Source organism: Pteronotus mesoamericanus, unplaced genomic scaffold, assembly GCF_021234165.1.
Source record: "Pteronotus mesoamericanus isolate MK-2021 breed Mesoamerican mustached bat unplaced genomic scaffold, CSHL_Meso_final contig_221, whole genome shotgun sequence".
NCBI classification, from domain to species: Eukaryota; Metazoa; Chordata; class Mammalia; order Chiroptera; family Mormoopidae; genus Pteronotus; species Pteronotus mesoamericanus.
The window spans coordinates 4189093-4214246 of record NW_026555092.1 but is presented as its reverse complement, the minus strand read 5'-3'; the positions used below and the strand labels follow the sequence as shown (position 1 = coordinate 4214246).

The window sequence follows — 25154 nt, the reverse complement described above, 5'->3', positions numbered from 1 at the left end:
ACTGTTAACAGCAGACTAGCTAATAATTATTTCTATCCTTTTAGGAAAGATCTCAGACATCTTTCCTTCCTCGTGCTAACATAATATAGCATATTAAGTTATCCTTGTAAATTCAATTTTCATTGCCAATATTTCTCATTTTTAAAAAAGGCTTAATAACACTTCAGAGAACTCTTCTCCAAAATTATCTAGCTTTCTGTATCCTGCTATCCTTTTATTAGTAATTAGCCATGTATATAGGCCTGCTTCAGTTAGAAATCCAAGTTTCAAAGCTTTTTTGAAAGCTTTTTTTTTTTGGTGGGGGTGGGGGTGGAGAAGGCAAAGTAGTCCCTTCTTTCAAGCGAGGGGAACTAAAAAACAAAAACAAAAGAAAAACCCATAAATATTTTCCCCAAAGAAGAAGAAAGAGAAAGTTTCTTCTTAAAACCTGTAGTTACATTAACCATCTAGAGTTGCTTGATTTAAGCTTTTCGTTAGTCTCTAAATTCAAAACAACTCTGGGACAGACAGTTGCCTATATTTATACTTGTCATGATTAAATCAAAAGTGCTCACATAAAAACACTCTGTTCTCAGGATCATCAAATGCCAAAAACATGTTATTAGACATGCTGCATTCTTGTACAACATTCTGCCTTTCCCCCTCATCCTATCTGGAGACCATAAGGCTTGCGATGTGAGTGTGAGGGAGATCGACAGCGGTTCAGGACCTGAAGGTCTTCTTGCCCTAGAGAGAAAGGACAGTGGGCCAGAGCGGTCCCTGAAGGCCAGAGAACAATAAAGGAAAGGGAAAGGGATGCGGGTGACAGTCCCAGGCACGTTTCTCCCTCCCGCTCCCCTTCTAGATACATCTCTGCAGGACAGAGACGCCGCCTTTTGAGGAGCATTTCACATTGCGGCTGCTGAGCCCAATGAGAAAGACACACCCAATCCAAACGTGCTGCTGCAGTGCATATAAGTAAAAGCTCATCATCGCTAAACCTCACCTACTTTTTAAAAAGGATTTACTAAATTTAGTTTGACAACCGCCGTCAGCCCAACTTGCTCATCAAGTGAAGTAAATTCTCTCGGATTTCTCTTCTACCCTTCTTCTACGCTTGAGCTAGCCTTCACCTTAGCAATCTCTAGAGCGGGGGTCCCCAAACCCCCAGCCAGTACCAGTCCAGGGCCTGTTAGGGCCTGGCAGGAGGTGAGTGGCTGAGCTCTGCCTCCTGTCCGCTGCCCGCCCCGTCAGTCCGTGGAAAAGTCGTCCACGAAACCAGTCCCTGGTTGGTGCCCAAAAGGTCAGGCACCGCTGCTCTAAAGCACAATCCCAATTAAAGACACATTTTACCTCTTTTATAAAAGTCAGACTCAACGAAATGAGACACAGAAAGAAGACAATAGGAGAAACATAGGTTTTTGAAGTCGCATAGACCCGAGTGTGCCGGCTCTGCCAGCATTAATCCCGGACAAATTATTTGGATTACTCATCTTCAGTTTCTTCACAGCCTTTGAGAGGATTGAGAGGATCCACAAAATAATCCGCAATGCACAGAACAGGGCACATAATTAGCACTTAAATGCTACTAACAGCAGAGGTCTTAGCAACATCAAAAATACTCCCTTCTGAATTAATGAATTATAAAATTATTTAGAAGCTCTCATTAGATTATAATTTACAACATAAAAACAAAGAAATTACTCTTAGAATTTAGCACACTGTGAATCCTTTATATCAGAAAGATCTCCAAGTTTTGAATTATTTAAACTGAAAGAAAAGACCATCTCTGGTTAAAGTACCTCTATGAATATGCCCAAACAAAATGGGGCTGAAATTTCTATAGACAAAAAGCAAACTGAAAATGTCTATTTTCAAAGTCCAATTCAAAAAGCTTGTCTTTTTGAATCATGTCTTACAGAAAATTGGACATCAAGAAACCAGAGTATGTTGACATTAGCTCTATTTATCATGATGTCTAGTCCCTCTGACAAAAACAACAAGGAAGAATAATAAAAATTATTTCTGTTGTCGAAGAAGGCTAGAAGAGAATATGAGAAAATGTCCATTTGACAGAAATGGTATATAATGTTATCAGCACACTGATTTCAAAAACTTAAATACCTTGAAAGAATTTACACATTAAACACTTCAGACAATGCTTTAAAACAAAATACAGTTTTCTTCATAGACACTGGCAAGTCATTCAAACTGTTACTCTGTTTATAATTTAATGTCCATCCAATGATCTACAGTTACATGAAGGGAATATCACTCTCCTTACTGCCTGAGGACAAGTTGACAAATGTGGAACTTTTCTTTGGAGCTGACAGACTTTTAAGAATAAAAAGGGATCTAGTAGGTTCATGATGAAATCTTTCAAAAGTTATTGCTACTAAGTTGAATAAATATTCATAACAGTTCCTCACTGATGTGTATAAACCTTCAGTTTACAAAGATCCCAGTTCTGATTTATTGTTATTCGACGTATAGGCAAGGCCTGGAAGAAAAGTCCAGGTCTAGCTCTGTTAATGCTGGTCTGAAGAAACTTGACTGGAGATGGAAGGAAGGTTTGGGCTCTGGGTATGGAGAGAGAAAAGAAGTTTAAGGCTCCTTGAAAGACAGGAAGGAAGACAGGGGATAAGCTTTTATAACACAGGATCAAGAAAATGAAATTTTAAGCTTAGTACAAGATTGCTAAAGACAGGGCAATTCTGTTCACAATCAAAGATGGGCCACTTGCAGACAGAGGTGCACCTCCAGGCATACCTTCAGGTCCCCAGAAGACACACTGCTGATTCAAAATGATTCTTAGGCCCAGAATAACTGTCACTCCTTCACTCACCTGCCGAATGCCACTGTTTTTGTTTTTTTTTTTAATTAAAGTTTAATTCAAGTACCATCTCTGCTCTAAAGCCTTTCCCAGTTCCACTCGCTTCCCCACACGGCCGCCGCCACCGCCATCCATACTGGACGGTGCTGCGGGAAGTGCGTCTCACTCACTATTGCGTCCACGAGCCTCTGTTGCCCAGTAACTGCTTGCCGAATGCATGTAAGTGAATCAGTGAGTAATTAATTATTTTAGAACACTCTGACCCAATAATCCCACTCCTGGGAAATTCACCTGCATATGGAAGATAAAGTGACGTTAACTAGCAAGAAAGGCTTGGGTCAGAAGGAAAAAAAATGTCAGTTTTCAGGATGATGAAATTGGAAAATTCTAAAAGAAATCAGTAATGCTTTAAACCTGTGCCAAGATTACAGTACAATGCAAAACTGCAGATCTGCAATATAGGTAACTGTCATGAAAGTTCATCTGTTCCGCAACTGTACCTTACAGGATAGGCTATAGTACTTTAAAAGTGTTAACCATGTAGGACCGGGGCTCGAGAACAGCTCAAAGAAATACATAAATAGAAAAAGAATCCCAGGGACACAGTCAGGAAAGTCAACTGCCTTGGGTGGCAGCCTCCGAGTGTTAAAGTGACCTGATAGGATTAAGCAGTACAAACACGGGTAGTTACAGACTAGCCATGGGGATGGGAAGTGCATATAGGAAACGGAGTAGCCAAAGAATGTATGCGCACGCCCCACAGACACAAGCAACGGTGTGGGGCCTGCCTGAGGGAGTGGCAGTGCCGGGGCGGGGGTGGCAAAGAGGGAAAACCGGGACAACTGTAATAGCATAAACAATAAAATATAATTAAAAAATAAATGAAATGACCTGATAGAAAACCCCCCCCCGGCAACCTGCGACCACACCTACTTAGACATCCTAAGTTCAGTCTGAACTTGTCTCTTCCCATCCCTTCTCCCTACACTTCCCTCTCATTTGGAACCTACACCCCCCAAACGACCAGTCTTTCCTGACCTATCTCACGCGCCCAATCCTACGTTCACCGTGTGCTTTCCCGCTCATCAGATTCCTACCCCAGTACGGCTCCTGGTCTGGCCAGAAGCCGACTCTGACATTTGTGGAGCGATAATTACGATAAATGAAGAGAAGTTCTAGTCATTCCAACTTGATACTGTGAGAATTTAACTCAAGTACCATCAGGAGAAAGGTCTCTAAGGGGCAGATAAGACAAAGCTTTAAAGAGATGGCAATATTTCCATGCATATTTTCTTTGATACTCACTTGGGAGGGCACAGAGCTTCTTCCAGAAATTCTTCAATCTTATTTACATCCGTTTTGACCTCATTGTTGAAAGTTATGAATGGTGGGTGGGTCCCAGGAGCCAAGTTCTGCAGGTCTACAGGCTTCCTGTTAGGCAAAATACAGTGGTCAAAATTGGATCATTTTTTTTACTCTAACTGAGAAGGGAGAAAATATAGTAATTTTTATTATTGATTTAAGTTTTACTATTACAATTATGTTTTGCAATAACAAGTAATGCATTAAGAAGATCAAAACCATGAAATTAAAATTACAACTATCAACAAATGAATCTAAAAAAACAAAAACTAACTAAGCAAACAACCAGAACAGGAACAGAATCATAGGTATGGGGATCATTTGGAAGATTATCAGTGGGGAGTGGAGAGGGGAAGAAAAGGGGAAATGGTGCAGGGGGTCAAGAAGCATAACTGGCCCTGGCCGGTGTGGCTCAGTGGATTGAGCACTGGCCTGCAAACCAAAGGGTCACCGGTTTGATTCCCAGTGCAGGGCACATGCCTGGGTTGCAGGCCAGGTCCCCAGCAGGGGCCGTGCAAAATGCAATCACACATTGATGTTTCCCTCTCTTCCCCTCTCTAAAAATAAATAAAAATCCTTAAAGAGAAAAGAAAGAAAAGCAAAGGAGACGCAGCATACTTGGTAGGTAGAAAATAGACAGGGGGATGTTAAGAATACTATAGGAAAGAGAAAAGCCGAAGAACTTACATGCATGACCCATGGACATGAACTAATGAGGGAGGATTGCTGGAGGGAAGGGGGTCCCAAGTGGAGGGGGACAAAGAGAAAAAAATTGGGACAACTGAAACAGCATAATCAAAATATACTTAAAAAAACAAATAAAGCATTCATAATTATTTTATTTAAACCAATTAGTAAATAAGTTATATTTTAAAATCTCTCAGCTTTTCTTTTTTAAAAATATATTTTATTTCTCTCCTTACCACAAATGCACAGTTGAATAAAATAAAGGATATCTGTAAAGGTATCATAAAGGTGAAATACTTTGCCATTAAAAATAATTTTTAAAATACAGGGCACCCTAAAAACTATGCAAGCCCGGCTTATCAATTCCCTCCGGTCTTACTCATTTCATTCTCTCCGTTTCTCCTTTTCCTCCTCATTCCCCCTGCCGCCCCATCCCTGTCTCTCCGCTTAGGTTTAGAAAGTGCCTCATCTTTCTATGACATTCTAATCAAAGATACAAAGACTTAATCCATTATTCTATTAGTCCACACTCTCTAACTCAGGGCCTCCCTCTGCCCAAATTCTAGAGCCTATCTCCCTCCCAAGGCAAAGAAAAATAAGACATGTTTTCTATGAACTTTCCCAAGAACCTAAGCTCCACAAAGGACTTTTAAAAATCAAAATCTGATTGGATTTTCAACTCCAATTCTTTTCCTGAGTATTCTTCAGTCTGTAAAGGTAAAAAAAAAGTCAGCACAAAATGGCCGGGATACAAGAAACCTAAGGAAGTCTTCCAGATGTGCATCTGTCTATAGGCCCGCCTATAGATTCCAACAACTTTTATAAGTACTCAACTCCAAATTAGAACTAATCCTTTTCTACTTTTCATTTCCTTGGTTTCTTTTAGTTATTCCTTTTCAATCACCATCCTGACCACCTGCTCCTCTTTGATCATTAAAGGGTCCAGCATGTCCAAGACCATAGTCATCTTTATTTTTCAAGTTACCGACTCACATTTTCACTCACATTCTTCCCGCTTATAATTTACTTCCTCCTCAACTTTAGGAAGAGTCCAGAAACCCTAACCATTAGGATTTGTATCTCTATTTTCAAATCTTAACATTTTAAAGTTTGGTTTTTTTTTTAAGGTAGCACAAGGATAAGAAAAAGGACAACAGTGTCTCATCAAAGCAAATAGGTTTAATCAAATTTGCATAAAATACACAAGAGAAAGAGAACACACACGTCTCCCATGAATGATGCCAGGGACGACTGAGCATGTTCTTTAATCTTGTCATATACGAATTGTGATCACCTAGAACACACTTCTTATTCTGAAGTTATAAAACATATCCATCAACATTTTATGGCCAAAAAATGGTCCCTTATTAAATGCCTACATGTAAAGTAACAGCATATGTCTGTGTTTTTTACAATTATTTTTTCAAGAACAAGGGGAGTAGGATTAAAAAAAAAAAAAAAAGGGATCAATGCTTTAAAATAACCCATGGGGCGAGGGCAGCAAAATAAATAACAGCTATTACTTCTTATTTCTTTTATATAAATCAATTATCCTTTTGTGTTGGGGGTTTACTGTGATATATGTACATAATACTGCTTATTACATAAGTGACACATACAGTGTTTTGAACATTAAACACAGCACATGCATTCTTTAAAAAAAAAATTATTTATTTATTTTTAGAGAGGGGAAAGAAGAGAGGGAGAGAAACATCGATTGGTTGCCTCTCACACGCCCCCAACTGGGGACCTGGCCTGAAACCGAGGCATGTGCCCTGACTGGGAATTGAACCAGCGACCTGTCAGTTCACAGGCTGGCACGGAATCCACTGAGCCACACCAGCCAGAGCATCTATTACTTCTAAAACAAATTATTATGACAGCTTTTAAGCTGGCCAAATAAAAATATTTATTAGTGGACAAATAAAGTTAGCATGGCAGAGGAGAAAAAAAAAGCCAAAGACTGAATTTTTTTAAAAAACCTGATTAAAATCTCAAATTGAATAGTTCTGCCATTCCAGCCACATGACTAAGTCAATCACAGCCTCTTTGGATCTGGACTTCCTCATCTGTAGTATGGATCTAAGACCTGGTTTGCTGCAAAGAACAAATCAAATAATGCATGGGAAATAATGCATGAACTAAACCAAAGTATGCAAATGAAAGTCATTATTGCTTTCAGTATCACATTAAGAAAGCATTTTACAGGAGAGAAGATGGGCAATTTTAAACTCGGTTTGAGCCTGGTGGTTCAAAACTGATTACTTAGCGTTAACTGTTTGGTAATAAGAGATCTGATTAATACAGAGGCATGTAAGTGAAGTGAAACCAAGTATATAGTTACCAATTTTCCATTCATGTTAGTGACTAGTGAACAGTCCATCTTGTTTCTGCTGAAAGGCTACATAGATTTTTAAAAAACCAAAGTGATGAAACTATTTTCCAGAATTAACTGTCAAGATGAAGGACAACCATGTTACTTCCTTATTCCAAGCGAAAATAGGTTTGAGGAGAAATTTTAATGACTCTAAATGGATTAGCAGACCTCAAATAAATGGACAAGTGGTAAACACTGAGGTGACTCCAAGGCTATATCAAGTCATCAGGCCGACAGAGGCCAAGATTCTCCAACTTCTAGTTCTCACCTGGCACTGAGGACTCAGGTGTTTTGTCTGACCCACAAAGGCTCATTTTACAGATGGTTTACACAAACTTAACATTTCAGGAACTCAGTGTGAGATAAATGAAAATGAGCTGAATGGCTAAACAGTTTAGGACATCTTAGGTTTAAACCATGCAAGGACTTCAATAAATACTCAACAATTCAATCAAACCCATTCAAATGTTTCCCTGAGTGACAGATATCTAGAAAAAGCGAAGTACACAGAATTCATGCCTTGAGGTAACAGGTACTTCAATGTTTTGGGGTTTTTTATTTTTAATATTACTTATCAAAGTAGTTTTTTTCTTTAAAGTAGCTTTTTAGATGAAAAATACATTCTATCCTCTTCCACTTTGTTCCCAGATGAAGATAAGGAAATAAAGGGAAACTAACAATAAACAGAGGGAAAGAAAGAAATGAAAAGGAGGAACCTTCTAGGAGCTAATACTTTAAGTAACGTAAGTGGCTTAACTTAGATTAAAATTTAATTTGGTGCACTTGCAACAATTGGATGATGTCGGGCTGGTGGCTCAGTTCCAGCTGCTTCCTGTAAGAGGAGCACAGATAGCCAGGCACACTGAGACTGATTCTTAAGATGACCTGCCTGTAACTAGCTGGCTCACTAGGTGGAGGAAAAGAATACTAAGTATATAAAAGTTCCACTTCCCTTTTGAAGATCTTGATTTTTAAAGCCTAAAGTTAGTTTACACAAATCAAGAGAGTATTGGATACTATAAAGCAAATAAGTAAAAAATAATAATAAAAGGTAACACCACAAGTCCTTTATTTGTTTCAACTTATTCCTGTTCATTATTCTTCATTAGATTTGCTATATTCTAATACTAAAGTCACTAAGTGAATCAGTGGATTGTGGACTCACCAAAGCACATACCAGATCCTAGCTACTAAGCATTTGTTTATTTGTACCCGTTCAACCAGTTAAAGGATTTTATTTATTTTGATTCAATGTGGTCTACTGCTAATCTCTGTCTACTTTAAGGTCAATTTGTGGAGCAATTGTTTTTAAAACAAAAGAGCACCCATGCAGGTTTCAAATACAGCTTCTGTAATTCTTAACAGATTTTACTAACACAGTTTATAAGTACAGTTAATACTAATAACAGGTTTAAAAATATTTACTAATATTTAATTTCAAAATTATCTTGAGAAAGAACATAAAGACATGTGACAGCAAAGTTCTCCCTCTAACTGTATGTGTCTATCTCTATGTGTTCCTCTCTCTCTCTCTCTCTCTCTCTCTCTCACACACACACACACACACACACACACACACACGCACACACACGCACATACACCTGGGTGTGGAATATACACAGGATTCAGAATACATTTGCAAGACATAAATCTTGAATTGTTAGGACTGTTCTAATAGGGCTTCGTGTAACTCAAGTCAAATTTACAAGGGGAGAATGCAGTTTGTATTATACTTTGCTGACTGGCCAGCAGCAGAAAATGGATGGTCTCCCTAAAAGGCTGGCCTGCTCCATCCCACTTGTTCCCCTGTCTGTCTCAGTCACACTGCTGTTTCTGAAGACCCACCTGGAAATCGCTGGCCTCCCTACATGCTGAAGGCTGTTTGCAGAAGGGTGGGACCACACAGACATGATCATGAAAGCAACCTCTCTGAAGAATCTCTTTGGAAATCAGATTTTTGTTCTGAGTTTAAAGCTGCCTTTAAGATATGCCAAACTATCAGTTTTTACCATTTTATTGTAACATCTTAAACTATTACAGAATTGTTAAAGGATAAACTACCATCATCATCTAACACTTTATGCCATTATTATGGCTGCTTACATATTGTGTGGGTCTGACTCACACAATATGCTACAATGGGTATGGTTGACATTTGAAGCAGGAAAAAATCAGCTGTGATGGTGCGGAGGAGGAAGTAGTTTCAGAGTTTAAGGTAGGAATGAGAAAATGGAAACATACATTTCCCAGACTTCAAAAAAGCGATCTCCAATTTATTTTTTTCTCTCTGAGAATACCATGGGGAGCGGCGGATTTTATTCACTGGTGATACAGCAGATATCACTGCTTTCAATAAAAAGTTATTTCTTAAAGTTATCATTTCTACTCTCATTTCTCAAAACCAGAAGTTTATCCCAGCAAGTATGTGACAAAATATGGCCACACTCAGCTACATCCAAGTCAGTGTTTCAATTCCTCTTTCTTTCTCTTTCTATTTCTCTTTCTCTCCCTCTCCCTGTTCTTACACTTCTTTCTCTTCCTTGTCTACCTCTCAGGCTTATCTCTGCTCTAAAGATGCTGATCTGACTTAGGAACTTCGGGGCATAATGAAGACTGAAAATCTTCAAATAAAGATCTTGATCACTGCCAGCAACCTGTCAGCCAGAAAGGCCCTATAATACCAATGTGATTAAAAAAAAAAAAAAAAGTTCTATTCAAGTAACAGGTCTGAAGTGATTTGATAAGAGTAGCAAAAAGTACCCTGAACAGTATTTACACATAATAGACACTGAAGAAATGTTAGCTCATTTTCCCCTTCCTTTTTCCTGATTTAAAAATGAGCTAACTGACCTCCCAGAAGAGGCAGCTTGCCCAAGATCCCAGGGTTCTCTCCAAACAGAGCCAGGCCTCTACCGCTCATACTTTCTCCTATGCATGGTTGCTCCCCTTTGATGACGTGTGACAACATCTTTAAATAGTGCCCCAAATTTTAATATTTCTCACTTCCATTTTGGTGAAGCTTTTGTTCAAATGGTGATCGCTGATATAAAACCCAAATTCTTTTGAAGCCTAAGCATTTTTTAAATCTACAAGCCCTATAATGCAGTTGTAGCATGAACAGAAAATTAGGTTTAGAAATGACTCCCCTAAAGCATTAAGCAACACTGGCAGGCAAGCAAAGGGAGATTGTTCCAAGTTCCACAGGGGCACATGAACTCCACCAGCACAGTCGTTAACGCCAATTGCGAGTCAAAGAGAACGGTGTCACACCGTAATTGCCAGTCAAAGAGAACGTGTCACACCAGTGCCAGAACGGGCTTGTTTTTTACGGATGAAATGTCATGTAACAATAATTTTTTCAGGGCACACAGTGAGCTTCTAAATAGCTCTCAGGAGAGTTCTATTGCTCACCACCGGTTTCTTCTGGGATCAGTACTTTTCACTGAGGAGTTAAGCAATCATCTGGAAAAGCAGGAAAATAAACACTATAGGCATTTTCTCCCCCACAGCTTTCTAAAAACAGTCACATTTAAAGTTTTAAAGTTAAGAATATATTGTGAAAGGTACTCTTCACTACAGGATGTTTTATTCCTCTGTGATGACTTTATTTTACACTGGCGTTCTGAGCCAATGTTCACTGACTTCCTCTTTGAACTCTTAACTACAGACTGACTCATTGAAAAAAGATTGGAAGGGTAAAGGCCAAACCTAAGTGCAACGACAGCTGTGAAAAGGAAGCTGCTGACGGGGGTGGGTGGGACTCACGACCACTCTCAGGTGCCGCCTGTGCACTTTTAACTGTCCTTCAGAATCACTTTTAAGTATGTGTAGACTGAAGATTTCTAAAGAAAACTACAAAATATAGGCTCCCGTATGAGTGTTCTCTGCTGATTTTATACAAGGCCCTAGGAGACAGACACACATTGCCTTTGAGAGGGGGTGCTCTCTAGTAGGAGGCTCTGAATCTTTCACTGTGCAATACTTCCCGTGTGTCACTTTTGACAGGTCGGGTACATTACTCTTAAACATATACAAACGCTCCAATATCAACTTACAGGAAGAATGCCCTCAAAAGTTTGCCAAAGTGAAACGGCTGATTTTTAAAAGAGCCATTTTGTGTTAACTTCCTTTTCTGACCCAGACGAGCATCGTTTATGGCACCATTACTGGTATGTTCCACAATCGAGCACTGTATGGAGCTGTTCAAAGAATTTTTGGAAGCATGGCAGTCAACTCACTTGCTCCAACCCAAAAATGGAATAGGAGAAAGCATGTATTTTAAGACACAGCAAGGGTGTGTGCCTGGCGGCGCAGGCTATTTTTAGGAGTTATAGTGGGGAACTTTCTGGGTGAATGCATGTAGGGGAAAAAACAGTAATCGAAGAGTAACTACAGGAATTGTTTCATTCTTATAATAGCTGCGTCTGATGTGAGCTGGGTATGTCTTCGAGAGAGCCTGTAGTTTTAACTCTTACTGTCCCCAAAGGCTTACCTCTGCATTCATATACATGACTAATGTATATGGGATTCCTGGAAGACTTCATGGCTTACTTTCATTAAATAAATTCTAAGTCTGTAAAATTTCAAATAAGTGCCCTAGCAGTAAGTAAAAAATGAATTGCAAGGAACCGACAGAGGTCCCAGGGAACACTAACCGAGAACAGGGAGTAAGATTACAGCTCTCATGTGACTTGCACTCCGTGATGCCCAGAGGGATAACATACATAAATTGTGCCATCCATCAAGTGAACATTTTTTTTCCTTGAATATTGTCCATGACTGATATGCTTAAAACACAGGCAGCAAGCTTTGTTGTGGGACTTTTGTCAAGAGGAATCCATTTCCACTGCTGAATCCACTGCAGATTTTCTGTTGGTAAAACTGTTTTTAACCCTTGATTTAAATCTTTTCTTTGTTCAAGTATGAATGCTCTTCACCTTGGGGGGAAGAGAAGCTCCTGAGTAAGAAGAGCTTACTACTTATCAGGGTTCTTCTCAACCTTTTCCACTATGGTCCATGGCAAGAAAGATAGGAACAACTTTTCAACTAGCAAGAACAATCACAGCCATGGGTAATTGCTTTTATTTTACAATTGTACTTAACCAAACATGGTTAAAACTGTATTATTAAAAAATTCCTATTTTATTTCTTGAAAAGTTGATTAAATAAAATAGACCAAGCAGTATTTGTCCTCTGAAAACCCCATCCTTGTCTTTAAGGATCCAGATTACATAGGCCGTATGTTTAGCAAACTTGAGACCAAGATACCTGCTTAGAAAGTCCTTCATACGCCCATGTTTACACTGGAAAGTCATGTGCATCCACACTAAAGCTCCTGGTGCTGCTCTTGAAATTTAAGGTAAACATACAATAAGTTGCTAAAAAGACTGTATGGCTACATGCAATTTACTGACATTGTGAGTTAGCATAGTACTTAACACAAGGTCAAGTTGTCCATACTCCGTTGAACTTTACAATATATTTTCTTTAGAGAACATGGGCAAGCAAAGTGAAGAAAGGGGAGAGGATCGAACTGAAAACAGTAAGGTAAATACTCAACTTAAGTTGACTCTAAAATGCAACCAACTCTTACCTTTTCAGGTCAACAGTTGTGACACTAAATACAACTCCTTTGAGCCAAAGAATCATGAAGAGCCTCTGGGAAAAGGGGCAGTTTCCTATGCTTTCACCATCACTGCCAGCCTGGGAAACAAATAAACAAAAAACAAGGTCAAAGTGGTACTCAAAATAATAGACCTTTTTCTGAATTTTAAACAAGGATACAAGACGACAGAAAAAGTTGCACTGTGGAAGGGAGGGTGAAAATTCGGGTCTTTATTATTTTGCTTTCATTTGCCTCATTCTCTTTTTAAAGATGGACAGTCTAGCCCTAGCTGAGTTGCTCAGTTGGTTGAAGCGTCATCCCATACATTAAAGGCTGCAGGTTCGATTCCCAGTCAGGGCATATACCTAGGCTGCAAGTTCAATTCTCTGTGAGAGAATGTATAGGAGACAACCGATTGATGTTTTTCTCTGACATCGATGTTTTTCTCCCCCTCTCTCACTCTTTCCCCTTCCCCTCTCTCTCTAATCAATAAACACATCCTCAGGTGAGGATTATAAATAATAAAAATAAAAGTGTCCAGTCTAGTATAGCAATGTCCAAGAGAAGTTTCTGCAATGATAGAAATTATCTATATTATCACTATCTAATATGGTAATCATTTGTGGCGTATGGCTAAAGAGTACTTAAGTGTGGCTAGTTCAACGTAACTAAATTTTTAAAATTTTATTCACTTTCAATGAATTCAAATTTAAATAGCCACATGTGGCTAACAGCCATCATATAGGAAAGCAGAAGTCTAATCAGTCCTTAGTGGATACCTATATCCTTGCCCTAGGGCAAAGACAAAGTCAATCATAGGTTTTATAAAATGCAAATCATTTATTGTTCTATGAGATAATATTCTTTTTTAAAAAAATATTTATTTATTTATTTAATTTCAGAGAGAGGGGAAAGGAGGGAGAAAAAGAGGGAGAGAAACATAATGTGGAAGAGAAACAGCAACTGGTTGCCTCTTTCATGCCCCGAACTGGGGACCTGGCCTGCAACCCAGGCATGGGCCCTGACTGGGAATCGAACCAGCAACTTTTCAATCCACAGGCCAGCACTCAATCCACTGAGCCACACCAGCCAGGGCGAGATAATATTCTTTATAGGGTGACATAAAAAAGGGAACTTGTAGATGTGCTTCTCTCCAAAGGGTTAAAATAGTTGCCAGCCTCCCCCAATTCTAAAAAAGACTCATTTTAAATATATTTTACATATTCCTGCAGGGAGGAAGGAAAATAACATAGCTTTATAGTAAGCTATTTGTAATCCACTTAATGAATGCAACAGTTGACTTCCCCAAGTTTAACAATGAGGTAGAATTTTCCTAAAAATCAGAGTGGAACAAATCTTCAATTCCATCATGTATGCCCCCGAGTTTAAAAAGGAGGGGGAAGGGGAAGGGATATGGGGGTTGGGGTAGCCAGCCGCTGGAAAAGAACACTCTGACACTTGCTAGGGACCGACCCAGCCCTCCAGCCCTCTTCACCATGAAGTCTATGAAGAAAGCCAGAAATAACTTCTGCCAAGCCATTCAAAGATGCTGGTAAAAGTACTGTTTATTATCCTAAAGTAACTCTCAAAAAACACAGAAGCCATTTCAGTAAAATGCTATACCCAGTTAAGTCATTAATTCCTAACTAATGATGCAATAGGGGGTGGGTAAAAAATAAAAAGTTGCCTGATTACACATAATATAACCAGCAAAACACACGTATAAGGATTCCAGAACCCTACTAACCAGACAGCATGCAATAGTTACAACTGAGCTTAAGGGGGGAAAAAAATGATCATTCTTTATCAGAAACAAAACACACATAGAACAATCACCAGAATGAATCCTATTAATTTCTAATACTTCAACTTATACAAAATTTACTTTCTAAAAAAGTTCTAGTTCTTATATTTGCAGGGGCATCCAACCCATGGCTCGCGGGCTGCATGTGGCCCAGGATGGCTATGAATGCGGCTCAACAAACTACGATAAATTTCCTTAAAACCTTTTTTTTTTTGCTCATCAGTTTTCCTTAGTGTTTGTGTATTTAATGTGGGGCCCAAGACAACTTTTCTTCTTCCAGTGTGGCCCAGAGATGCCAAAAGGTTGGACATCCCTGCAAGTTTAGGGTGAGTAAGAATAACCTGAAGTAACCATTTAAAATGAAAATTCCTAGGACTTACATCCAGAGAGCCTGATTCAGAAGAATTCCTGGGTGAGTAAGGCCCAGGAATCCTCATTTTGTTAGAGGCACCCAAGGAAATCACAAAGTTAGGCATCTGCTGGACACATCGAGAACCACCAGTGTGGGAAGGCTAGGATGATACTCCTCTGAGCACAAGGCAGTTCTCAGGACTAAGCCGTCCTACAATATATAACAAACTGATACTCAGAGTTGCTTTTTTGAAGATGCTCACCATCCAAACACACATGGAACTGGTAACACACGAGTGAGCTCATTACAGATCAGAAAAAGTTAACACGTTACCTTTCTATATAGCTTGATGATTAATATTTTCACACAAGGTTGTGGCTTTAGAGACCCGGATTTTATCATCATTGTTTTGCTTTTGTTTCCTCCCAGTTTTAAGATGCTTACAACAGAAGCATAAATACAAGAAAAAGGATACCAAGTTAGTAGACAAAGAACAAGTCTGACTCAAAGTGTTCATCCTTTACCATTTATTTAATCTGTAAAATTAACTATTGCCAAACTGCCTGTCACAGCACAGTTAAAAGAATTACATTGGCAAAGATGTAATAAAGATGTTACATGTAGGCACTGGAAAACACGTAATAAAAAGCAGCTGGCCAGAGATGAGACACACCACACCATAATGTCCCATGACGGTCTGCAGACCGCACTGCAGAGTCGGGCGCAAGGTCTCAGGACATCCTCTGCTTGTGAAGACCTGGGCAGCCAGGAACACAAATGCTTCTTTGCTTTCATCTCCTTTGTCTTTAATCTTCTAGAAAAGTTTATCAATTCTCTTCCAGGTTTATCAATCATAAGCCATTACATCTCACTTTCCGTATAAACTACTTTGTTCTATGTACTAAAAAATAAAAGCATGCATACTCTTCAAGACAGAACTGAAATACTGCCTCATTAACTACTCCCAAAATTCATGAAAACTCAAGTACATGTGGACGTACAAGTTTTTCCAAAGTTTTAACAGCATTAGAAAATTGAGAGCTACCAGACAGATAATGTTTTTGTAAAGTACAGTGGAGCTAGAAACTTTGGATTTCCAGAAGTCACGTATCAAAAACTTCCTGCTTTAATTCACATTGTACTACTAAAATTCCATTTCAACATTTCAGTAAAATCTCTTTCAAGTTAAAGGGTAAACGTTACTCTCTTCAGTATGAACTACATTGACTAAAACCTATTGTTACAATAAACTGGATATTGTGGTATAATGTGAAGCATTACACTAGAAATCAGGATACTTTTATTCTACACCCAATTTTTTGTTAATAACAACAATGAAATTAACACATCGGTATACCTAACATCAGCACCTAAGAAAAGTATCCCTTTAAAAATTTTCTGCTTTATACTGCTTCTAACAGCAATAAACACTCATTATTTTAAAAACAAACACTGAAATACTACAAGTCAGTTTCCCTACCCTTGAACCATTCAACAGTTTATTTATCTAGATTTTTTTCTATGTACATATTATATTTTTTATTTTAAAAATGTGATCACTATACATATATTTTTTTTTACAACTTCTATATTTTAATCCCAATTTAATGTAATCAACCCACTGGAGGCTGTAGTGCTCCCCACCAAGACAGTGCCAGAGAAGGCCAAGGAGGCAGCTCCGGCTTTCAGCCCTGCCAGCCAGGAACAAGGAACCCCTCCTCCTCGCTGTTAGGGTTGGGGTCAGAGGTCTAGGAGACAGCAGTCAGAGGCAATGAGACCTCCTCAACCAGAGTGTCAGTGGAAGCCACACACAAAGCTGGAACCCAGCAGTACTGAGGAGCCTTCACACCTGTGGCATCAGCGGAGGCCAGGTGGGGCATCTGGACTTTAATCTCCCCCTCTCTGTAACAAGGTGGGGTCACTATACTCCTCTCCTCCCAAGCCCCTCTAGAGTGGTGTCAGAGACATTTAAACAGAAGGTTTAACAAGACCCAGACTCTTAGAATATAAAAATGTCCAGATTTCAACTGAAAATCACTTGTATTACAATGAAAAAAAGTAATCGACAGATGTCAACATCAAGATGACAAAGATGTTAGCCATGGCTCTTGTAGCTCAGTTGGTTGGAGAGTTGTCCCGTATACTGGAAGGTTGTGGGTTCGATTCCTGGCCAGGGTGTATAACCAGGTTGCAGGTTTGATCCCTGGTCAACTGGGACACATATGAGAGGGCAACCCACTGATGTTTCTCTCTCACATCATGTTTCTCTCTCTTTCTTTCTCTGTCGCGCGCTCTCTCTCCCTGCCCCCTCCTTCTTCTTTCTCTAAAAGCAATGAAAACATGTCCTTGGGTGAGCATGGGGAAAAAAGGAGATGACAAAGATGTTAGAATTACCAAGCAAAGATTTTTAAAAGGAGCTGTGACTTAAAAAAAAAAAAAAAAAAAGCTTCAATGAGCAATTATGAAGAGCTGGAAACAAATGAAAAAATGGAAAGCCTCAGCAAGGAAATAGAAGATGTAAACAAGGACCAGACAGAAATTTTAGAATCGAAAAATTCAGTAAATAAAATTAAAAGTTCAGAGGACAGGCTCTATGGCCAAATGGAGGTGACAGAGGAAACAATCACTGAACCAGAAGATTGATCTACAGAAATTACCCAATCTGAACAACAGAGAAAAAGTACACTGAAAATGTAACACTCCCTACATATTTCCGTATTTTGATGTCACCCATCTAACAATCATTTTTGAAGGCTTCATTGCATACTGTTAGCCCAACATTTTCACATCTAGAAATTATTCTGTAGAGACACTTATACAGATGCCCAAAGGTAAGTAAGAGCGAGGAACACTGAAGCATTGTTAACATCTCAACAAGGGAGACCACCCGGTGCCTATCAGCAAAGGGTCTAAGTTAGAGATCACCTCCTGAGAGTGGAAATTTGGACTACCCATTTAGCCTTTGTTGGTGTGTGTGGGGGTAGGGCCAGTTTTTTGTGTCTGGCGGGGGCAGTTTCTGTGGTGTTTGGAGTAGAGCAGCTATTGTCCACAAGCTTTCTGCCTTGCTTAGGCTGCCTCTTTCCTGGGTTTTTGGCTGAAGAGCAGACTTTTGTCAGTTTGTCTGAGCTTGTTTGTGTTTCCAGGTTGCGAGTGTCTATAGCTCCCAATCTGTGATGTATGAGGCAGAAAGAAAGAAAAGAAAAGAAAAGAAAGGAAAGAAAGGAAAGGAAGAGAGGAAGAGAGGAAGAGAGAAAGGGAGAAGGAAAGAAGAGGAGGGAGGGAGGGAGGGAGGGAGGGAGGGAGGGAGGGGAGGGAGGAAGTAAAATCCAGCCAAGGAAACTTACCCCCTTCACAAAAGCAGAAGTCTCCCAGAAGTATTGAATTTAAAATTAAATTCAGTTTAAAAAATTGACTTTAAAATTAAAAATTAAAAATGTGTAAGATATGGTATATCCATATGATGGAATATTATTTGACAATAAAAATCAATGAAGTATTGATACATGCTATAACTTGGATGAATTTTGAAAAATTATGCTAAATAAATGGAGCCAGGCACAAAAAGATGATACACTGCACAAGTCCGTTTATATGAAAAGTCCAAAATAGGCAAATCCACAGAGACAAAAAGTAAATTAGTGGTTGCCTAGGGCTTGTGGGTGAGAGGGGGGAAGACCATTAAGAAGTAACTAAGAAGTACAAGGTTTCTTTTTGGAATGGTAAAAATGGTCTAAAATGAGGCTGTGGTGATGGTTGAGCAACTTTGTGAAGGACTAAAAACCACTGAAGTCTACTTCAAGTCAGAGTTCATTGCATGGTCTATGAATTACAACTCCATAAAGCTGATTCAAAAATACATAGACATAGATTACAAATACCAATACACACACACTGGCCAAGATTTTAATGTAGAGTACCTAGTTTTAAAAATTATGATTTCATATTACAAAATAAAATACATGTCTATAACATTTCCTGAAAAATCAGAAAACTCAAATAATCACATCAAAAACTTGAATAAGCCTACTGACACAGAAATAACCGCTCATTTCCAGATAAAGGGTGAGTTGGATGAGTCAGCATTCGCATGGGTACTGTTCTTAGAGTGGGGGCGGTTTTCTTTAACTTGTTCTCTGGGGCTCCGCCACACACTCAGCATTCCCCACCCGCCTCCCTCAGGACCTCTGTTGTAATTCTTAAATTGCCTAATACCAGTATTTAATCAGAAATGGCTGGATTAACTCCTACATTGCAGAAAAAGGGTCAGCAGCAGATGCCATAAAAATTTTAATGTTTTACTAATTAGAGGTTAAGGAACTGCTCACTTAGAAAACCTAGCTTAATCAGTCTATAGAAAGTTAGATCTTAAAACCCCAAAGAAGAAGGGCTCCAGCTTCCAGGCTTTCTGCTTCTTTGTGTTTGTGGGACTCAGGGTGAGGGCTGATGATGACTCAGGGGGAAGAGGGGCTTCCTCTTAAGGTTAGAATGGGCTCCTGACCATCAAATCATTTCCCTTAACACATTTTCTAGGAAATGTATAAAACAATGTGTTGCCAAAAGAGTGAACTCAAAAACTTTAAGATCTCATTTAACCTTTAGTGTGGAGTCTATCTAAATTATCTGTCTAAACACACAAAAGTTTACTTTGATTTAGATGAGCCTAAAAGTCACAAAACAAAGCATGATAAATGGGCAGTCCCTGGCTTCTACTAGCTACTTCTTTGTTTTTTTGCTACACACACGCTAGAACCAAAGTCTAGAGTCTAAAGGTTTGTTTAATAAGCTGTTACCTTTCTACAGGGTATGCAGAGTATGTGGGAAATAACAAGGTTTAGAATCAGACAGACCTGGATTTGAATCCTGACTTCACTACTTATTAGCTGGGTAATCTTCAGTAAGTTACTTAGCATCTGTGAAACTTGACTTTACACACCTTTTATTATGGGCGTCAAATCAGTTAGGGTATACACACAGTTCCTGGTGCATGGTAAGAGCTTAGTAAACATCGCTTAACTTTAAAGATACTTCACACACAGGACTCAAGCACTTAACTATCTGAAATAACCTAAAATCTATAGTTATTGCTGAAGTCATCAAGATTCACCTACCAAGATGCTGTTGAAGGAAATAGCTAAAATTCACAATTTAGCCAATTTCTTTTAGCCAAATGTCATGGTTTAGTAACAACTTTTAAGCACATTCTTCCATCCACAACTATCTGTAGTTAAATCTGTTGAATGGAAGAGGTAACTCATCTGCCAGTAGTTTCAAAGGCTATCTGCTTCTGTTTTCTTTAGTAAATGACCAAATTATGATTCAATAACCTAATGGAAGCAATAGTTGTTTTTTTTTAAGAACCCCTGTATACATGTACAATAGTGTTCACAAAGGCAGTGACGCGCAAGTTCTCCCCCCTTCCCTAGGGTGACCTCCTCAACACCGTCCTGCAGGAACCACACCACTATTCCGCCATCCCCTCCATTCATTCGGCACAAGACGTCAACATAAATGTGGACACCTACATGACTGAAGTCACCTCCATCTGAAATGCCCACTGCTATGCCTGGCCTTCAGGTTAAGCTCAAGTCTCACCTCCAAGGAACCTTTCTAGGTCCCTGTAGCCCAAGCCAATGACCAGTTTGCTCAACTTCAAGTCCAGCTATTCAAACTCTACATCAACAAAAATCATCAGAGGCTCTTGTTAGAATGCCGATTCTGATTCAGTAGATCTGGAGGGAGGCCCAAGATTTTGCAGCTCTTACAAATCCCCAGGGAATGGCAAGCCTCCGTCGCGTATTTAACAATTAGGACTTGCCTTGTGATTTCTTAAATTGTTGCTGTGTATTATTCCCTTGCTATTCATACCTCTGCACTGTATCTCCTGAGCTAGACAGACTGTAAACTCACTGAGATGTTATACCTTTAAAAAGTCTTTTCATAGGACAACTTCTGCTGTAGTTGCTTTACTATTCACTAGCCTTCTGCTGGTTGCTAGCAATCAAAGCCTTTGAGTTACAAAGAATGTGTTCCAGGATATCAGTATAGGAAAAACTTATTAGGTCAAATCTTCCTGATTAATAATTTCTCAAAAATTTAAATTGGGTCTCCAAATCACCTTGGGACAGAGCTAACAAACCACAGAGGCCACTATAGCAAATTCTGATAGCTGTCTGCCCAACACCCACTCTCCCACTTATTTTTTTTCTGATATAACTCCTATTTTTGATCAGGCATTCGTTCCTTCCTCCCCTAGTGGACACAGGAGATGATGCCCAATTCCCAATTTTAGGGGTAAATCCTGACTGATTCTAAGCCAGTCATGATAATTCCATTCCTCTTGCCAGCAACTTAGTTAGGCGTAATCATGGGACCCGGTTCATTGACAAGACAGTCTCCTGAGAAAAAGCTTCTTGCTCCTAAGACAAAAACTGCTGAAGAGAAAACCCTCAGATGTGAAAGCTCTGGCTGCCGTAGCCAACTTGACAGCAGCCTGAGGCTGCAACCAACACTAAGAGAGGACAAAGCCAAAAGAGAAGCCCAACGAAGAGAACCAGACCCTGACACAGAGCAGTCCTCCTACTACACTACTTTCATTGAATACGTATTTCCTTAATGGTTAAAGGCAATTTGAGGTTATCTGTTATTCACAATCATAAGCACCCAAACCGATATCATCATTTAATTCCAATTAAGATGAGCAGGAAAAGCCCTGGCCAGGTGGCTCAGTTGGCTGGAGCATCGTCCCGCACACTGAAAGGTTGCGGGCTGGGCCCCCAGCCAGGGAGCACTCGAGAGGCAACTGATCGATGCTTCTCTCTCTCTCTCTCTCTGTCTCTCTCTGTCTCTCTCTCATATCGATGTCCCTCTCCCAACCCCAAATCGGTAAACATATCCTTGAGTGAGGATTAAAAAAAAAAAAAAAAAAAAAAAGGCTAGTGGGAAGAATGAAAATACTTCAGTGCGGTAAGGAATGAAAAAAGATAACTCTCAAAGTAAGTTAAAGGAGATATAGCCATTCCAGGGCTCTGGTTTGTTACAACTAATTCTACTTTCCACAGGCTGTCATTTAGACCTTGATCTAGGATTTCAGTGATCTGGGCAGCATTTGCCATTGAAGTTCAAGCTATGGGCTCTCTCCTCACTCACAGAACATCCTACAGAACACCTACCTCCTTGCCTAGGACCCAGAGATGTCTGTTTAAAATGCAGCATAGATTTATGATCTCCCAAGAGCTAGGAGCTGGCACTGTGGAAACAACTATGAATGAGCGAGACCGACCTGACCTCATGAATTTTTCTGTGGAAGAAACAGGTAAGAAATATATCCAGTTAAAAATCAGAAACTGCGATAAGGGCCTAAAGGGAAACAAAGTACTAAGAGAGAGGAGGAGGTGTACCTACTTTAGATAAGACAGATGGTCATAAAAGGTCTCTTAGACCTAAAGAACGAGAAGGAGCCAGCCATGCAAAGAGCTGATGTGACTAGATGCCTGACAGAAAAGTGGTATTGGCGGGGGCCAGATTCAGGAAGACTTTCTAGGCCAAATAAAGGAGTTTGAATCTGATGCTTACAGAGGGAACAACTTATTTGTTCAACAAATGTTTACCAAGTATCACTTCACACAATGATTAACAGCAAGGACTCTGGAAGCAGAGTGCCTGGTTTAATACATGGGTTCTTCTACTTAACCACTTGTGTGACACGGAGCATATTACAACACTTCCTCTCTCTGGGACTCAAGTTTCCTTACGTGTAAAATGGGCAGCAACATCTACAACAGATTATTATTACATTAAGTGAGTTATCATGAAAACCTCTTAAAATATTGCCCAGCATGTGGTAAGTGCTCAGTAACAAAGTATTAATATGCCAAGTAGAGAACATATTCCTAACTTCATGGAGCCTGGGGGACAGGCGGTGCCAGAGAAGACGGTAATGGGACACCACTGAAGGGGTTCTGGTGTATGGGGACATACGAGCGTAAAATCCAATGTCCACTTTTGGACAATAAGTAACACTTGCTACCACACGGAAAACAGGCTGTGGGCACGGAGCTGATGAAGACTGGAAGCTGGGAGACCTATTGCCACAGCTCCAGCGGAATGTGGCCTGGATTCAGTAGAGGCAATGGAGGTGAAAAATGCATGGATTAAATTGAATTGGGAAGGTGCAGTCCCAATGAGGGCGGTTTGGAGGTGGGACGTGAAGGAAAGAAAGAAATCAAATAACTCTTAGATTTCTGATTGGGCAACTGGGTAGAGGAAAGCCTCAAGATGGGGGTGAGTGTGCCTACCCTTTGTTGGAAGATAAAAAGGAGAATCCCTTTCAAGAGATAACATATGTTGCCTTGGCTTAAAAATATTTCTCAGGTGTGAAAGGCTACAAACCAAAATTAGCATTGTTAACACCTCAGGACACATTTAGGGTGAGGAAGGGACAGGGCTATTAACCTTATACACCTCTGTACTGTTTTGTCTTCTTTTTTAGGTTTAAGAAAGTTTTAGAAAAAAATATTTCAAATGTTTACACACGATAACCTTCTGGTTCCTAATCACTGCCAAAATATTAAACTGCCTAAATACAACAGAACTGCCTTTTCCTTCATAGTGCTTTTACAAATGCTGAATGCAAAGTAGTCAAAAACTACTAACTGAAATAACAGTAACAGCTGAGAAAGACTCTATTGAACACTTTTGTTCTGGTACATATTGAAGCATATGCTGAAAATGAAAACAATGGCTCTAATCTGTACTAAAATCAAACCTGAAATGTCTCAGCCAGAACACTTTGTTAAAACAAAGTGTCAGATATACAATATCCAGACTTTCCATCTAAGTACAACAGAACCATAATAAAAACAAGTTCTGCTGTATGTTTATATTCACTCCTCAAAAGCCTTAAAATAATAGGAGCAAAGATTCTTCAGAGCCAATTATAAGCCACACAATTAAAACCACTGAATGACAAGAAAAAAAAAAAAGATGGCCAAATGTATATGACCTTTCTCCTCTCTGGATCAACCCTGAATCTACTCCCTGTAAGAATCAACTATAGTAAATGAAAATGTCACCAAAATTGCCCAGAAACAAGCTAATAGCCCCTGTTTAACTTAGTTTATTTATCATTTGATATGTCCTATATGAAAAGTTATTAATATATATCAATCCTCACAATAACCATATGAAGTTAGGTTATTGTTTTCCTTATAGTTTAGATAAGGAAACAGATTTGGAGAAACTACATAACTTGCCATAGGTCACACAATTGAGGAGGGCAGAAGTGAAGTCTGAACTCTGAGGACCATGCTATTAATTAATCACTTTTAAAGTTTCTTATACCAAGGAAAGAAGGAGGTGCTGGAATCTCAAAGGCTTGGTCTCATGATTCACATGGTACAACCACCATCTCCCTTGCATGGACATCACCTACCAAGTAAAATAAATTACCTGAACCACAAGCATTATAATGTAATCCACAAATGTTATTTTAAACTTTCTATTAGCCCTATGCAAAAAATAAATAAAAAGAAACAGGTGAAATTAATTTTAATAGTATTTTATTTAAGTCAATAGATCTAAAATATTATCATTTCAACATGTAATAAACAAAAAAAGTTACTACACTCTTTTCCTTGCACTAAATCTTTGAAATCTGGTGTATATTTTATACTCACAGTACATCTCAATCCAAACTGGACACCTTTCAAGCACTCAACAGCCACATATGCCTCGTGGTAGCGGCCATCATATTAAACATAGAGGAAAAAGCCTCTGAACAACCCACACCAATGCCACCAAGACTGTGTGCCAAAAAGGCCATGTACCTGACTAATCCACTACATTCAAACTCTCAGAAATTATTTATTCTTACTTCAAACAAATTTTAACACGTTTTGCTTATCTGGCTGAGCAAACCACAACACATTACAATAGAAAATTAAAGGAAATGGGCTGCGTCAATGGAGCTAAGCTGGCAAAGGAAAAAATAGAAAACACACGCATAAACATACACGCGCCCATGCACACTCACACACAAAGGACGTCCAGGTTCAAACAGCCTCACAGCTGAGGCCGTTGGCAGCGAGGCAAAAATAGCCTTACACAGTTCACTCATTTCCGAGGCCACCGCTGCATTGCTGAGTTTGTGTTCAGTAT

The 25154-nt window shown here is 39.3% G+C and overlaps 1 protein-coding gene across 1 annotated transcript in view; it reads right to left on the bottom strand.

Annotated features, from left to right (window-relative positions):
- Nucleotides 1-25154, bottom strand: part of CLIC4 (chloride intracellular channel 4) — a 61401-nt gene that overhangs the window by 17323 nt on the left and 18924 nt on the right. Inside the window, exons 2-3 of the mRNA XM_054571748.1 lie at nucleotides 12832-12941; nucleotides 4118-4243 (exon numbers count right to left, since the gene is read on the bottom strand). Coding sequence (XP_054427723.1) covers nucleotides 4118-4243; nucleotides 12832-12941 — 236 coding nt within the window. The remainder of the gene's footprint in view (nucleotides 1-4117; nucleotides 4244-12831; nucleotides 12942-25154) is intronic.